At 36.5% G+C, this 16,070-nt stretch overlaps 2 protein-coding genes and 1 long non-coding RNA gene across 5 annotated transcripts; 1 reads left to right on the forward strand and 2 right to left on the reverse strand.

The window, feature by feature from the left end:
* Positions 1 to 1,619: 1,619 nt before the first annotated feature.
* LOC108220287 (uncharacterized) lies at positions 1,620 to 3,659 on the forward strand. Of its 2 annotated transcripts, XR_001806709.2 has the most exons (5): positions 1,620 to 1,716; positions 1,818 to 2,097; positions 2,561 to 2,686; positions 2,820 to 3,180; positions 3,281 to 3,659. It is a non-coding gene; the product is annotated as an uncharacterized LOC108220287 (long non-coding RNA). The 2 variants fall into 2 exon arrangements; XR_001806708.2 differs by lacking the exon at positions 1,620 to 1,716 and having other exon boundaries at positions 1,752 to 2,097.
* A 404-nt stretch (positions 3,660 to 4,063) lies between these two features.
* Positions 4,064 to 8,737, reverse strand: LOC108220285 (E3 ubiquitin ligase PQT3-like). Of its 2 annotated transcripts, none has more exons than XM_017394014.2 (2): positions 8,592 to 8,737; positions 4,064 to 6,581 (listed from the first exon to the last, which is right to left on the reverse strand). In XM_017394014.2, the coding sequence occupies exon 2, from the start codon at positions 6,293 to 6,295 to the stop codon at positions 4,178 to 4,180; it is 2,118 nt and encodes a 705-aa protein (XP_017249503.1). In that variant the 5' UTR covers positions 6,296 to 6,581; positions 8,592 to 8,737; the 3' UTR covers positions 4,064 to 4,177. The 2 variants fall into 2 exon arrangements, with proteins under 2 accessions (XP_017249503.1, XP_063950841.1); XM_064094771.1 differs by having other exon boundaries at positions 4,064 to 6,656.
* Positions 8,738 to 8,890: 153 nt separating this feature from the next.
* Positions 8,891 to 9,648, reverse strand: LOC108220286 (histone H2AX). Its single transcript, XM_017394016.2, has 2 exons — positions 9,344 to 9,648; positions 8,891 to 9,267 (listed from the first exon to the last, which is right to left on the reverse strand). The coding sequence occupies exons 1-2, from the start codon at positions 9,545 to 9,547 to the stop codon at positions 9,046 to 9,048; spliced, it is 426 nt and encodes a 141-aa protein (XP_017249505.2). The 5' UTR covers positions 9,548 to 9,648; the 3' UTR covers positions 8,891 to 9,045.
* Between the last annotated feature and the right edge of the window lie 6,422 nt (positions 9,649 to 16,070).

Consider the following 16,070-nt stretch of genomic DNA (forward strand, 5'->3'; position numbering starts at 1 on the left):
TAAATATAGTCATGAGTGATCTTGTTAGATTCGTATTCACGAGTACTTTAATACGGTGAAGTTTTTATATTTAATGCTACTACGAAATGAAAGATATTAACGATCAAAAGTGTGTGTTGGCAAACGTGAAAAGTACAAACATGAAAAGTATTTAGGGACGGAGGGAGTACTATTTTAACTGATAATTGACTTTTTGACACGTATATTAAAATATAAAAAATATTATCTACACTTAATAAAAATTCAATTCTTATATTAAATAAAAGTTTAGATTTAAAATTTTTATCTGATATAAATTTTATAAAGTATAACTATATTTAGGTGTGATTTTTTAACATTTTAAAATACGTGTAAAAAAATATAAAAAACAATTAATATGAAACTCGGGGAATAATATTATTGGACTTGTCCCGAAATAAAAATATGGATAAGGATAGTGTTTGTCTAAGGGAAGAAAATGGAGGCTGGCCCTTGGTTATACAGAGCTGACCTTCACTCTTTGGCTTGGTCATAATGTATACTTGACGGATTGAGTCGAGTGTGAGCGGTTTTTTCCTAAAATCGCGAATCAGCTCGCGCATATGATTTAAGAAAATCCGTAAATCGCAATCGTACTGTGTAATATAAAACTGCGTAAATCACATCACGTGCGTTTCGTGCGGTTTGTGTTGTTTATAAATTAAAAAAACTATACTTTTGAATGACAATATAAATATAATTTTAGATTATATATATTTAAAAATAATTTTTATAATATATATATATATATACATATATACATATATATATATATATATATATATATATTTACCAATTCAAAATTACGGTACTCATCAAAGGAAATATAATATGATAACGATGAAGATGAAAAGATTTCAACACTAACAAATTATTTTATAGAAATATATAATTATAATATTTAATTTGTCGTCTTAGAGCCTCTGTTCTAAAAGTCGGTGATTAATCACCGATTAATCCCTGTTCCGTAACTCACTGAACTGATTAAATCTCCGATTAATCACCGATCAACCCGATTAATCACCGATCAATTCAATTAATCTCCAATTAATCCTTGTTCCGTCACTTCACCGATTAAGTCTGATTCCCGCTTTTTACAACACTGCACTTAGAGCTAATCTTAATTTATATTATAAAATTATTAAAATTTAGTTGAGTAACTTGAACATATATAAAACATAGGAGATAACATTATAAAAATAATTTATCTATAAATATATATTTGTAATTATGATATATTTTTAAATATTAGAAAATAGCGGTGCCGTTTGAACCGCGCTTGTATAATGTTAAACCGCAACCCGCCCCGCACCGCGCGGTTTTTTAAAATTTCAACCCGTAACCGCACCACGAAAAATAAAAATCGCATTTTGCGGTGTGGTGCGGAGCAGTGCGTGTGGTTCATGCGGTTTGATGAATACCTTGGTTTGAACATATGAAATGGACAGGCTATTTCTTGTCATGGAGTATCTACCGATCGATAAATTGTTGGTTAGATAATAAGCTTTCTTGAATGAAAGAATTATCACGGTGAATTGCCGATGCTCGTTGAGATTTATTCTCATTTTCAAAAAAAAAAAAAAAAATTATATGGCATTGAATTAAGGAACATTAGGTTGCTGCTATGTATTTTTCCTGGCCACATTTTGGCTTGTCTTCCTTGTCATTTCAGTTTTAACAGACAAACATATCAGTCAGGTTTGTTTCTGTTTCATATGCCACCAGAGTTTCGATTCTGATATTTCATCCTCCAGCTCTCTTTTCTGATGTCTGTTCTCATATATTGGATCTTTTACCAGGTAGTAGGTGTTTCTACAAGAAGCAAATTCAGCATTTCAGAAGTTTGAGATGTATGAGGGGGGGTTGATAAAGAAATTATTCAGGAACTATAAGCTGTCTGGAGTGTCCAAACAATTCTCAAAAAACTCAGAAAGTCCTATTATGGAAGCCTTGCCCATCAACCGGTAAATACTCCAAAGTGTTTTTTAAAATTCTTGACTCTGGAGTGCTCATATTTTGGATCTCTATCAACTGGTAAAACTTTGGAGGTCTAGGTTTCAACATTAGCCTATTTGGCAGGTAAGATGTATTATATTTTTACATTTATTGGCCCTCTCATTTGATTTCAAGTTGTGACATTGAGTGGAGAAACCAAAGCAAGTAGCTATGCTAACTACTTGAATTATTAGCTTATAGTCAAATTCTTGGCATCATGGAAATTTCTTTGTAGCCGAGTTCTGAGGTTCTTCCGTGGGAGCATTTCTTGTTCATTTTTGTAGCCAGGTTCTGAGGGTCTCATAGAGCATCAGTTTCTGCTTAGGTTTAGGTGTCGCAATGCATGCATAAATTTAGAATTTTAAGCATATATAACACTAAGCCATGAGGTGTTATGAATCCTCATATAATTTATCCACTTAATTATTTTCATTAGCTATAATTCTCAGTATAATGTGATCCTTCAACTACAGCTGTTTTAGCTGATATCGCTACTTATGAAATCATTCAACATGTTACTGACTTGTTGATGGTTTTGACGAGGAAGGTGTTGTATGCGCGAAGTATCAGCTAATCAACCTAGAATCAACAAGTGGTCTAATGGCTTGCTTTACTGCATATTTTAGCAGAAAGACACCACCTCCAACAAAGTACGGCATAACATTGGAGGAAGGTACATTGATCTCCATCCTACTCTTTTCAGATCGATGTAAGAGGATTTCTATGAGAAATAATGACTTGGTTGCATTTATGAGCACTATACTTCACATATGTCTGTAATAACAGCCAAGTGACTTATCATACAGAGGTCTCAAACATTCAGAACATCATATTGTACTCTTATAAAGAGCTGCGAAGTGCCTGTGATAATTTCGTGCAGTTAATAAGATTGGGATGGGAGGTTTCCGTTCTGTTTACAAGATAAGAGAACTTCACAAATTCTCTTATGAATTTATGTATTGTTTGAAGAATGTGAATTATTTCTAGCATATGATTTCACTGTTTTCATATTCAGGGGAAGCTGAAGGTGGCACCATGGTGGCAGTAAAAGTGCTTTCTGAGGGATCAACTCAGGGCATCCAGGAGTTCTTGACAGAGATAACAATGATCTCTTCTATACAACATGATAATCTAGTTAACTCTCGCGCTGCTAGGTAACTCTACTAGGTAACTCTCGCGCTGCTTCAAATTTAATTAGAGCGCTGCAACTGAGTGCCTTAATATTTCTCACTTTCTTCATGCATGTGCTAACCACCGAAACATTCAGTTCAGCTGGAATGTAAGGAAGGAAATTTGCATTGATCTAATATACTACTAGAACACACAATGAGCAAATAGTGCTGGGGGAAGACTGTATTCATCATAAAATTATTTCAGAACTTCGCGGAGCTTTCTGTGCTGCGGTAAAGGAATGTGATATTACGCACAAACTGCAGCTTTACTATTAAATTCAGGTGGTTAATGTGTTGGCAACTTTCAGGTTAATCACTATGTTCTTTATATTATTCTAGGTCTCGGAATATCAGTTGTATAGGTAATATCTATATCAGTACAAAAAGATTCATTAGGAGAGTTCTCTTAAGTATAAGAATGTAAGATTTATATAAACTACACTATGATTAAAAGGCCAATACATGTTGCAGCAAGACAACATTCTGTTTGAAGCAGTATAAACAAACGCAGAATGACAGGCCGAGGAAAATTTAATAGCAGTAGCTATAGATAAAGCCATATGCTTAAAAACTTAGTCTAAGCATAGAAACATGCAGGTGCATCCATATGTTTTCTAGATCGACAGTGCTTAGGTCTTGTTACTGCTAAACCCGAATGTATAGGTGATTTATGTTACTTGGAGAGGGCTGCAAAGTATAAGAGACAAAATCTATCAAACAAGCACCACAAGTTCATAATACTTTTCACCAGAATTGGCAACATAACTATTAGGTAATTTAATGATGATATAATTATTAACTGTTGTTTGGGAAAAGAAGACAGACTTTCTTATTATATAAAGAACATATATAAATTCAACTCATATAATAAGTGCAAATATTTTTATTTCACAATAGAAAAGCATTACAATTTACAACTTAAGTTTCCTCCCTCTCAAATTCTCAGTACAGGCTCATTTCACAGATTGATTTCTCTCTACATAGTTCAGTATTCAAAACACAGATAATTCACTGATGCTTGCTGCTATGACCCTCTTCTCCGTCCACCCTCTACCAGTACGCCTACTGTCTGCCACTACAGGGACAGGTGATGTTTCAATTTTAGAAGGCCTCCTCTTGAAGTGTCTGTGGTCGTCATCATGGTTGTCAGCAGACTCATAAATATTCTTCGACGTGGCAACTGCAGTGTTCCATTGGTCCTCGTGGTATTGATTTGATGTCATACTGTGGCTTCTGTGATGACTCAAACCATTAACAGTAGAATTACCAAGCTTTCTTTTCTTGAGGACTGCCATCTTCCCTTCTGGATTTGTTATGCGAGCCAAGACACTGGCTTTACGTTTCCAGGCATACTCTGATTTCCCAGTCCCAAATTTCACAAGGTCCCTCTGAGGCGGTACGGGCATCACATGTGGTGCTCCAAATGGACTGTAATGAAAGGCACCTCCAAATGGAATCGACATTGACCCGAGGCCAGGATTCATAAAGGGGATTTGTCCCCAATAGGGCCGGCCAAACCCATCATATCCAGTTTGCATGCAATTCCAATAAGAACTATAACCAGAAGATTTCAGCGGCATATGTGCAGAGTCTTGAAGAGGACTCGACTGCATATCTGTAAATTTCTTCTTTTTCTTTTCTGCATCCCCAGGAGTTGGCTTCTGCATTTCTTCATCAGTCACTGGAGGACACATATGTGACCCTGGTTCCTTCGTACACTCTTGTGCACATTCAGAAACTTCTTTTTCTTTTGAACACTGAATCTTAGGTTGCATATCCGCATCAGTCACTGGAGGACATATCTGAGACCCTGGTTCTCCCGCACACTCGCGCACAGCTTCAGGTAATTCAACAACTTTTCTGACAGTCACTTTACCCAAGTTTTCATTTACATCTTTGTCAGATTCTATTGGTCCTGTCATCTCCTCAACCATTGTATTGCCTCCACTATTAGGTGCAAGCAAAACCTCCTTTGAAGGTTCAGAAAACTTAGGTGATGGAACCTTAGAACAAGAAAAAGCACTGCCACCATCACTCCCACTGCCTTTAGTGGACTCCAAAATTTGAACAATGGTATCCCTCACTGTCTTGTTAGGTATAAGATCATCGGCAAGCACATTTTTGGCCCCGCAAGTACACAACGAATTGGACATGATAAAATCTCTAATGCACTTGTCACAAAAAGTCTCAAAGCAGCACTTACTAGCTAAAACAGCGTCTTTCATAACTGCCTTGCAGATAGGACAATGAAGCTCTGCAGGGAGGACAGGAGCAGAACGCGTCGAGGGTATTCCTTGCATCTCCTTCTCAAAAGCAGACTCATCTGGTTTTAAAACAGCTAAACTGCCACCTGGTAATACATATGAACCATCTGGGCAAGCCACTAGCATAGAATTAGGAATGCCTCTTGGTGGCTGATATCTTTTGATATCAAAATCACGGTCACCGTTAGTTGGACAATGCTGGATAAAATGCCCAGGCACCTTGCACCTACGGCATATATAGCCTGGCAAGGGTGTTATGTTGTCCGACATGCCTCCTTTACCAAACCCACGGCCAAAGCCTCTCCCACCCATACCACCAGGCCCAAATCTATCAGCAGGAGATTGACGCTGCCTCCACTTCAAAGCAGAAGATTTAATTCGATCACTAATCTTGCTGTGCACATCAGCTTTACTAGTACCAGCATCCTGAACAACTTCAGACGGCGACAAATCATTCCAAAATTCAACCCATTCTGATTCTTGAGGAAACACACAAGTAGATGGTTGATCAAAGGCATTGTCCTCCTTTAACTTGTTCTCCACCAAAGAATCATCCTCCTGTTCCGGAGTAGCAGGAGGGTCGATTACAATAGGCATGCAGAAACATCTAGGCGCACGACGTACAATAAGATAAGTACCTTTAGGAATCAAAGCTTCCCCATCAAGATACTCTTCATCAGTATCAGCATTAACAAGAGTGAGGCTATCATAATGAATTTTATTACGCTTGCCAGAACACTTTTTCTTAAGTACATAATCTTTTACATCAGAAGCAGTGGTATAATGCCAGTCAATAGGGAGAGAATCATAATCTTTCGCACTTTTAAACTTGTAAAAAACTTCCATAATGTTAACAATCACAAAACCCTAGAATTTCAAAGGCCTAGTCAAGAGAACTTCAACTCTCTAGGCCCGATATTCAACAACAAACGGAAAACAATGTATGTGTAAAGAAACACAAAACTAAAAGATTTCGAGTAGAGACAGAGAGATCAAACCAAGTTTTGCGAAACCGAACAAAGATGAAGACAGCAAGCCCGCTTCCCAGCTACAACAAATTATTTATTATCTTCAACAAAATCAATGACACTGGAACACGACGATCAGGGCAACTCAATCTTGCTCACCAAGCCTAAAAAAAACTTGACAATTTCAAGGCCAGAGCTAGGGTTTGCTTTCTTGATGTTGAGAGAATCTTCTTTTTTGTCTAAACGTAAACATAAAGCAGCTTCTAAGTAGTTGTAACTAGTTTTTCTTAAATTTTTGTTCCATAGTACTCTAACGTTGATTGTTTATATAGGCGAGGGTGGTTCTGCAGACACCGGCTTATTTTATTTCACAAAATACCCTCAGTTAGAGATGTGCATGGTGCGGTTTGGTGCGGTTTGCACCTAAAACCGCAACCGGAACCACGAGGTGCGGTTTCTAAAATTGAAAATCGAAACCGCACCAAATATCATTGGTGCGGTTCGGTTTCTAAAATGATCGGTTTCGGTTTTATATGGTGCGGTTCGGTTTTCAAACCGTGAAGAGTGTAAAAAAATCTTGATTTTTAACAAGTTCACAAAAATACGCGAAAAATAATCATATAATTAAATAACTGAAGAGCTTAGCATCCCTGCAAGTTGCCAAAGCTACCAGTTTTTCTCTAACATAGCAATAACTCATACTTATCCTGTAACAATTACAACCAAACCCCTTACAGTGCCTTCACTGAAGTGCACTTCGGGCCATACAACTTCTATAACATTGATTCTGTATGAAAGTTAGTAATGTTTTGTAAAATAGTGTTGTAAGAAATAGCACCTTTACCTTCTCCATGGTATTAGATTCTGGAAGTGGCTGTTAATAAGAGTTACATCTTTATATTAGTTAATAACCACATACTCTCATAATAAGATTTATAAATTCAAAATGACAAATAACTTACAAAAATGCATTAGATTTCATTTATTAGATCAACTGAATATATATGCATAATTATATATTTTGTAATATATACAATTAAAATTATATTATATTTCAATATAAACAATAAATAAATAATTATAAATATTATTGCGGTTCGGTTCGGTTTTTATTCGGTTTTAAAATTTTTGAAAACCAAAACCACAACCAAAGTATTGGTGCGGTTTTTATTCGGTTCGGTTTCTATTCGGTGCGATTTTATTTGGTGCGGTTTCGTGCGGTTCTTGCGGTTTTTGGTTCGGTTTCGGTTTGCGGTTCGGTTTTTGCTCATCCCTACCCTCAGTGATCAAATGTATATACATTTGTATTTTGAACTATAGTATCAAAATCCAATTCTAACTATGATAAGTTAAAGAACTGTTGTTTTATTTCGCAAGGTACCGTTGCTGATCAAATTTATTTATATTTGTTTCTAAAATTATTAAAATCCGATTCTTACTAGAGTATGTTAAGTTCAAAAACGATATTATACTCATACTTTGAGAAACTCAACTCGCACCCCCTATCTTTATATTTGAAGAACGATACGCACCCCCTCCGTTAAATTCCGTTAAAATACTCCTTCCGTCTCAATTTACATGTCCTTTTTGCTTTTCAAGGAGTTAAATTGACTAATTTTTGACCAACTATTAGAAAATATTTATTTATTATTTTAGGAAATAGAAAGTTACATATTAAAATAGACTAGATTTACTTTTTGATGATTTTTTTTTTAAATTTTTGTTTAATTAAGTTATCCCTAAGTCAAAATGATTTTACATATCAAATTTTTGTTTAATAAAAGTGTATATATTTATTTTTTATATTTAAAATAGTGTGTATTTTAAATACCTAATACACATATCACTAAAAAATTGAAAATCATTTGATATATAAAATCATTTTGATATGGGGATAGCTTAATTAAACAAAATTTTTAAAAAAAATATCATCAAAAAGTAAATTTATTCTATTTTACTAGGTAACTTTCTATTTCCTAAAATAATAAATAAATATTTTCTAATAGTTGGTCAAAAATTAGTCAATTTGACTACTCAAAAAGCAAAAGGGACATGTAAATTGAGACGGAAGAAGTATTTTAACAGAATTTAACGGAAGGGAGTGCATATGATTCTTGAAATGTAAAGATAGGGGGTGCGAGTTGAGTTATTGAACAATATTTAGGAGCAATTACCTCAAACAAAAATCACAATTCCTCTGCAACTCCACTCATGGAATCATCGTAAATTCGTAATTGCTGCTATGAAACACAATGCGCTTATTTCATCATTGCACAAAATTACACCTTGTAAAATCCAACAAAAAGCTGCTGCCAATCATCCAAAACCTACAAATTAAATTCATAACAATTGGATTAACTTATTCAAAATTTATTAGAGATTTTAGGGTAATTCAAATCTTTTTAATCAAAAAATTATTAATTTTTGAACAGCCTATCTTAAACAAAAGAAGATTACACAAATAGTATAAATGTAAATCAAATAAATGCCTCTCACAAAATCATTTCATTAATCATCATTTATAGCATAAACCGATTCATCGCATCAGAATAAACCCCATATTCACAATCCAACTAATCCCCAAAGCTGCAAAACATTTAAAACTTTGGGCTACAAAACTTAAGAGCCTTAAAACTCCTGAGAAACAGAGCCGATTTGATCTTTCCCTTTCGCAACCTTCTTGGGCAGCAAAACGGAATTGATATTAGGCAGAACACCACCGCTCGCAATCGTCACAGACCCCAACAACTTGCTCAGCTCCTCATCGTTCCTCACCGCCAATTGAATGTGCCTCGGGATGATCCTGCTCTTCTTGTTATCTCGAGCCGCATTTCCCACCAATTCCAACAACTACACACACAAAACACACATTAATACACACACATTTAAGCAATGACATATGAGAGAATGTGATTTAGTTCCTTACTTCAGCAGCGAGATATTCGAGAACGGCGGAGAGGTAGACCGGGGACCCGGACCCGACCCGCTGAGCGTACCGGCCGGCTTTGAGGAACCGGGCGATCCGACCGACCGGGAACTGCAGACCGGCTTTCTGAGACCGGGACACTGATTTGGTGCCCTTGGATTTGCCTCTGCCGGCGATGCCTTTGCCTGCTCCTGTTGAACTCATGATTGCGATTACTCAGAAAATGTATAGATACAAACTACAAAGTGTTTGTGTGTATAGGTTTAGGAATTGAAATGGATTTGCGATGAAAAGAGAAGATGAGTGTGGAATTTATTTATAGGGAGAGACAGCGGGCTGTGATTGGAGGAATGGGTTTCACCAGGATTGCCAGCGTGGATGTTTTTGTTTTACTGTGCGGGAGTTTTATGTCACGTTCGTGTAAATCTTATATTGAACTGAAGAAATGTGTATTGATACTGAATATACTGAATGAATTACAAGCACAACAACCCTAACTGTGACAAGAATACAGAGAGAATATGAGAAGAATACAGAGAGAATTTAGGAAGAAGTAGTGTAACTAATCAGCCAAGACTCCTACTATTCTAGACACAATCTGTTATATAGAATCTGTTTCCCTCTCCTCTCAACCAACTAACTAACTTCAACCAACTAACCACTACTAACCCGGTTCGTGACAATCGCTCCCTCTTAAACACAAGCTTGTCCTCAAGGTTGAAATTGAGAGAACTGTCTAGTAATGAATGTAGCATCCTCCCATGAAGCTTCACTGACATCCAATCCCTTCCACTTGATCAGCCACTGAATGACCAGCTGTTCATTCCTTGTAATCTGTCTTCTCTGCAAAACCCTCTCTGGTTCCAGTATTACCAAGTCATCCTGATCATATTCTGGCAATGTTCCTTCAGATATAGGTATGGTTCCCACATGCTTCTTGAGTAAAGACACATGGAATACTGGATGGACCTTTGACTGAGGTGGTAGCTGCAATTTATATGCTACTGAACCTATCTTCTGCAACACCTTGAAAGGACCAAAAAATCTTGCTGCCAATTTTAAAGAGCTCCTGATAGCAACTGACTGCTGTTTATAAGGCTGCAGTTTCAAATACACCCAATCACCCTCCTGCAGAACTCTATCTGTCCTATGAGCATCTGCAAAATATTTCATTCTATTCTGTGCTTTGATTAGGTTTTCTTTCAAGGTTTGCAAAACTTGCACTCTTTTAGACAACAAATCTTGGGCTGCAGGTATTACCATGTCCTGTAAACTTCCCATACTCAATGGAATTGGCTTAACCCCATATAAAGCCTCATGTGGAGTTATTCCTAGACTGGTATGAAAAGAAGTGTTGTACCAGAATTCAGCCATGGATAACCATGAGCTCCAACTGCTAGGTCTCTCACTTGTAAAGCACCTCAAATAAGACTCCAAACATTGATTTAACCTCTCTGTTTGACCATCAGATTGAGGATGATAGGATGTACTGAAATGTAAAGCCACCCCCAACTTCTCAAATACAGATGTCCAGAAACTGCTAGTGAAAATCTTGTCTCTATCACTTACAATTGAGCTTGGCATCCCATGTAATTTGAATATGTGGTCTAAAAACACATCTGCAATCTCTTTAGCTGAAAAAGGATGTTGTAATGCAATAAAATGACCATACTTGGTCAATCTGTCAACCACCACCAATACAACATTTTTTCCATTAGATTCTGGCAATTGTTCTATAAAATCCATAGAAATTTCCTTCCATATCTGAGTGGGAACGTTCAGAGGCTGTAGTAAACCAGGGTACTGTACATGCTCATTCTTGCTTCTCTGGCAAACTTCACAACTTTTTATCATCTCACTCACTTCACTTTTCATATTAGGCCAATAAAAAGCCAACTTAATTCTCTGGAGACAAGCTGTCTGTCCAGAGTGGCCTCCTAATGCAGAAGCATGTAATGTCTGAATTATATTCCTTCTCACATCAGTACCATTTCCCACATAAATTCTTCCCTCCTTTTTAAGAATACCCTGCACATACTCAAACTCTTTCTCCCCTTGAGAATCAATTAACAATTTGCTGATTATTTGTTGACACACAGTATCACCCTCATAACTCTTCTCTACCTGCTGGATCCACACAGGCTGCACAGCTGAAATTGCAGCTACAGTTGTTTCCTCCATTACCAACTTGTTTTCCATACTTCTTGACAATGAATCTGCAGCAACATTCTCTATACCTTTTTTATATTGGATCTCATAATCCAGGCCAAACAATCTGGACATCCACTTATACTGTAAGGCAGTATGCAACTGTTGTTCTAACAAATGTTTAAGTGCTTGATGATCTGTTTTGATAATGAAATGAGTGCCTACCAAATAATGTTTCCATTTAGTAACAGCCATCACCAAAGCCAACAATTCCTTCTCATACACAGACAATCCCAGATTTTTGCAGTTAAATGCTTTGCTTAAGTAAGCTATTGGTCTGCAATTCTGCATTAACACAGCTCCCATGCCCTTCCCACAAGCATCTGTCTCCAGAATAAATGGCTGAGAAAAATCTGGCATAGCCAGAACAGGTGCAGTGCACAATGCTTCTTTTAACTTCTGAAATGCAACATTAGCCTCTTCTCCCCATTTAAACCCATCTTTCTTAAGGAGGTTTGTTAAAGGCCTGGAAATTATACCATACCCCTTAATAAATCTCCTATAGTAGCCTGAAAGACCTAAAAAACCCCTTAACTCCTTAACACCAGTAGGTACAGGCCACTTCATTACCCCTTCTACCTTAGCAGGATCCATACTAACACCCTGAAAAGAGACTAAATGTCCCAAGTACTCAACAGAATCCACAGCAAATGAACATTTAGACATCTTAGCATATAATTGATTGTCCTGTAACACCTTCAACACCAATCTTAAATGTTCTGTATGAGACTCCAAATCAGGACTATAAATGAGAATATCATCAAAAAAAACTAAGACAAATTTCCTCATATAGTCCTTGAAAACTTGGTTCATTAAAGACTGGAAAGTAGCAGGTGCATTTGTTAAACCAAAAGGCATTACCACAAATTCAAAATGACCATGATGTGTCTGAAAAGCAGTTTTTGCAGTATCAATTGGCTTAACCAAAATTTGATGATAACCTGACCTGAGATCCAGTTTTGAAAATACCTTTGAACCATGCAATTCATCCAATAGTTCATCAATATTTGGAATTGGAAATTTATCCTTAACTGTAATCTTGTTCAAGTGCCTATAATCTACACAAAATCTCCAAGAGTTGTCCTTCTTTTTAACCAAAATTACTGGAGAAGCATAAGGACTGTTACTGTTTTTTATGACACCTGATTTCAGCATCTCTTGAACTTGATTTTCTATTTCAGTTTTTTGTGAATGGGGATACCTGTATGGCTTTAATTTGAAAGGCTTGGCTTCAGGTATGAGTGGTATTTCATGGTCCACTGCTCTATTAGGTGGCAAGGTCTGTGGTACTTCAAATACCTTTGCATACTCTTCCAATAATTGGTTAATTACCAATGGTAACTCAGCCTTCTCCCCTCCTTGTTCTTGGCCTACAGTATTAATCACCTCCTGTGTAATCTGTTTTCTCACCAATTCTTGATTGTAATCTTGCAATTCTTTCCCTCTGACCAATTTAATAGCTGTAGTTTCCTTAACTTCCCCTTGTAACAACATCTGTTCTTCCACATCCTTATCAGCTTGTAGCTTAAGGAATAACTTCTTAAAATCAAATAAGATTGGACTATATTGTTCTAGCCAATCTACACCAGCAATCATATCCCAAGCCCCAATATCTAAAATTCTCACATCACAACAGAATTTGTAAGTCTGTACTCCCCACTTCATTCTGGGAACTACTAACTTACTTAACACAGTCCTGCCATCTGCCATTTTTACTGATATAGCTTCCCTTTCTTGTCCTTCTAACTGTAATTGTTCAGCCAACTTTTTATCCACCACAGTTATAGAACTGCCAGTATCTACTAAAATCCTTATTTTCTTATCCTTGATCCAGCCTTCCAATGTGATTGTCTTTCTCAGCATACTCTCTGACAATGCATTTAAGGATACTTCTGTAACTGTTCCCAAATCTTCCTCCTCCTCATCTAACCATTTTACAATTTCTTTCTCCTTTTCTTCCTCCACTAACATGTAAGTATATTGTTCATTTTTACATACATGCCCTTGGCCATACTTTTCACCACACTTATAGCACAAATGATTGTTCTTCCTATACTGAAATTCCTCAGGTGAAATCTTCTTGAAATAATTGTTTGCTCCAGATTTCTTCTCCTCAGTGCCCTCTTTCTTTTGTGTGACATTCCTTGTTGTTGTCCCATATGATTTCTTGACTTCACTTTTCCTTAACAACACATCTATAGTCTGCTCCTGAAATTGTGCTACCTCCATTGCATCTAACAATGACTGAGGTTTCATCAACCTAACCATAGGTTTCAACTCATTTCTTAAGCCAGAAATGAAACTGGAAATGAAATAACTCTCCCCCAAATTGGTATTCTTATGCAGAACCAATGATTTCAATTCCTCAAAACGTTCTACATATTCCATTAATGACCCAGTCTGAGTTAGTTTATTGAATTCCTCCTGAAAATCAATGCCCCCATTTTTTCCAAACCTATTCATCACAGAATCACAAAATTCCACCCAAGAAACCTTTCCTTTAATCATCCTAAAACTTTGATACCATAAGTCTGCCTTACCCTCCAAATGTAATTCAGCAATATCCAACTTACAAGAATCACTAACCTGATATAATAAGAAGTATTTGTTACACTTCCTTATCCAAGATCTTGGATCATCTCCCCCAAAGCTGGGTATTTCCAGTCTGGGTTGATGCATCATAACATTCTTGTTACCAGAACTCTGTCTCTCCCTGGAATTGATATGTTCCTCATTCCCTTGACTTGCTTGATTGACTCTGGGAGTTGCCAATAATGGTGTTTTCTCTACCCAAATTTCTCCATCTCTCCCAACTCTCCTTTCAACATTATTTCTCTGTAATACTCCTGCTATCTCAGATGAAATCCTTTCTCCCATTGACAAGTTATAGGCCTCCAATCTAGCATCACAATTAGACACCACCGTCATTAATTGATCCATTTTGCCTATAATCTTGCTCTCCATTGCAGCCGTACTTTCTGCAATCTTCTTGTGGCACAAATTACTAACTTCTTGAATCTTCAAATCCAATTCCTTCCAAGATTCATCTGAGGCTCGAGATCGCGTGTTACTAGCCATTGCTTAAATTGGCCAAGAATCGGAAGCTCTGATACCAAATGTCACGTTCGTGACTGTAAATCTTATATTGAACTGAAGAAATGTGTATTGATACTGAATATACTGAATGAATTACAAGCACAACAACCCTAACTGTGACAAGAATACAGAGAGAATATGAGAAGAATACAGAGAGAATTTAGGAAGAAGTAGTGTAACTAATCAGCCAAGACTCCTACTATTCTAGACACAATCTGTTATATAGAATCTGTTTCCCTCTCCTCTCAACCAACTAACTAACTTCAACCAACTAACCACTACTAACCCGGTTCATGACATTTTATAACTTTTCAGAGTGTTCGAAAATTCTGAAATTTTGGGAGTGTGTTTGGACTGGACATGTGTGGGCTAAATTCGTGGGCCTTTTACAATTCTAATCAGATTGAATTGTTTATGGCCCGCAAAGATGGCCACTGGCCAACTGTTGGCAAGAAATTGGACATTGTTTTACATAAAATGTTTATAAGTTTGCCCGACTTAAAATTATGAATTCTAATTTACCTGACATAATCTAATAAGTGTTAGGTTTGAATTATCTGTTTAGATAATTTTTATTATAAAAATTGATGAATTATCAATAATAATTAGATAAATTTAATAAATTATATATATTTGTGTGTAAAATTGATTTTATTAAAATTAAAATAAGTTATATAAAAAAATGTATTTATTACTAATTTCTGATTATAAGTCAATTTTCGACTTATTTCGAAATTTAAATCAAGTGCTAACTATTACACAAACAAATATTTTTCGGTTTAAAATCGAAAATTGATGAAACCCGAACATATACATCGAGACAAACAGGCTCAAAATCTTACTATTAATGAAATCATGGACATCAGCAAAAATATTGTACAAGTTGGTGGCACTATAATCATGTTACAGATAAAATGCAATTGAAGTAAAATCTTAGGTGGGAGATTGTTTCTTGCATTGCTATAGAAGTACAAATGATCCAAGTTCCTTTCCGTAGTTGTTCGTATTCTGCGCAAACCGACCAAATGCTTACACCTAGCTCCGAAGCATCTTCCTCCTTCGAAGCATATGTGGTGCAACAAGTTTTTCCAACTCCTCCTCTACAGGTGCTGCATCTAAACTTCTCCTCAAATAACGCACTGCCTCACCCACAGATGTGCAGAAAGTTAGATCTAAACAGCTACTCGAGATTTTCGGCAACTGACTCTGGATGCCAAAATCAAACCCTCGATGGCACAAAGTTTAACTTTCAACTCTGGCCGTCGAAGACACTGAGAATGTATTCCCAACTTTACGCAAAGTGCCCGCGTTGGTCATTCCATTCTAGGCATCTCGAATAGGCCACACAATAAAATTTTGGTTGGTGATCTATGTCACAAAGGGCAATCATTGCTTGGATTGCACACCTAGCATAACATCAGAT

This window comes from Daucus carota, chromosome 5, assembly GCF_001625215.2.
Source record: "Daucus carota subsp. sativus chromosome 5, DH1 v3.0, whole genome shotgun sequence".
Taxonomy (NCBI): domain Eukaryota; kingdom Viridiplantae; phylum Streptophyta; class Magnoliopsida; order Apiales; family Apiaceae; genus Daucus; species Daucus carota.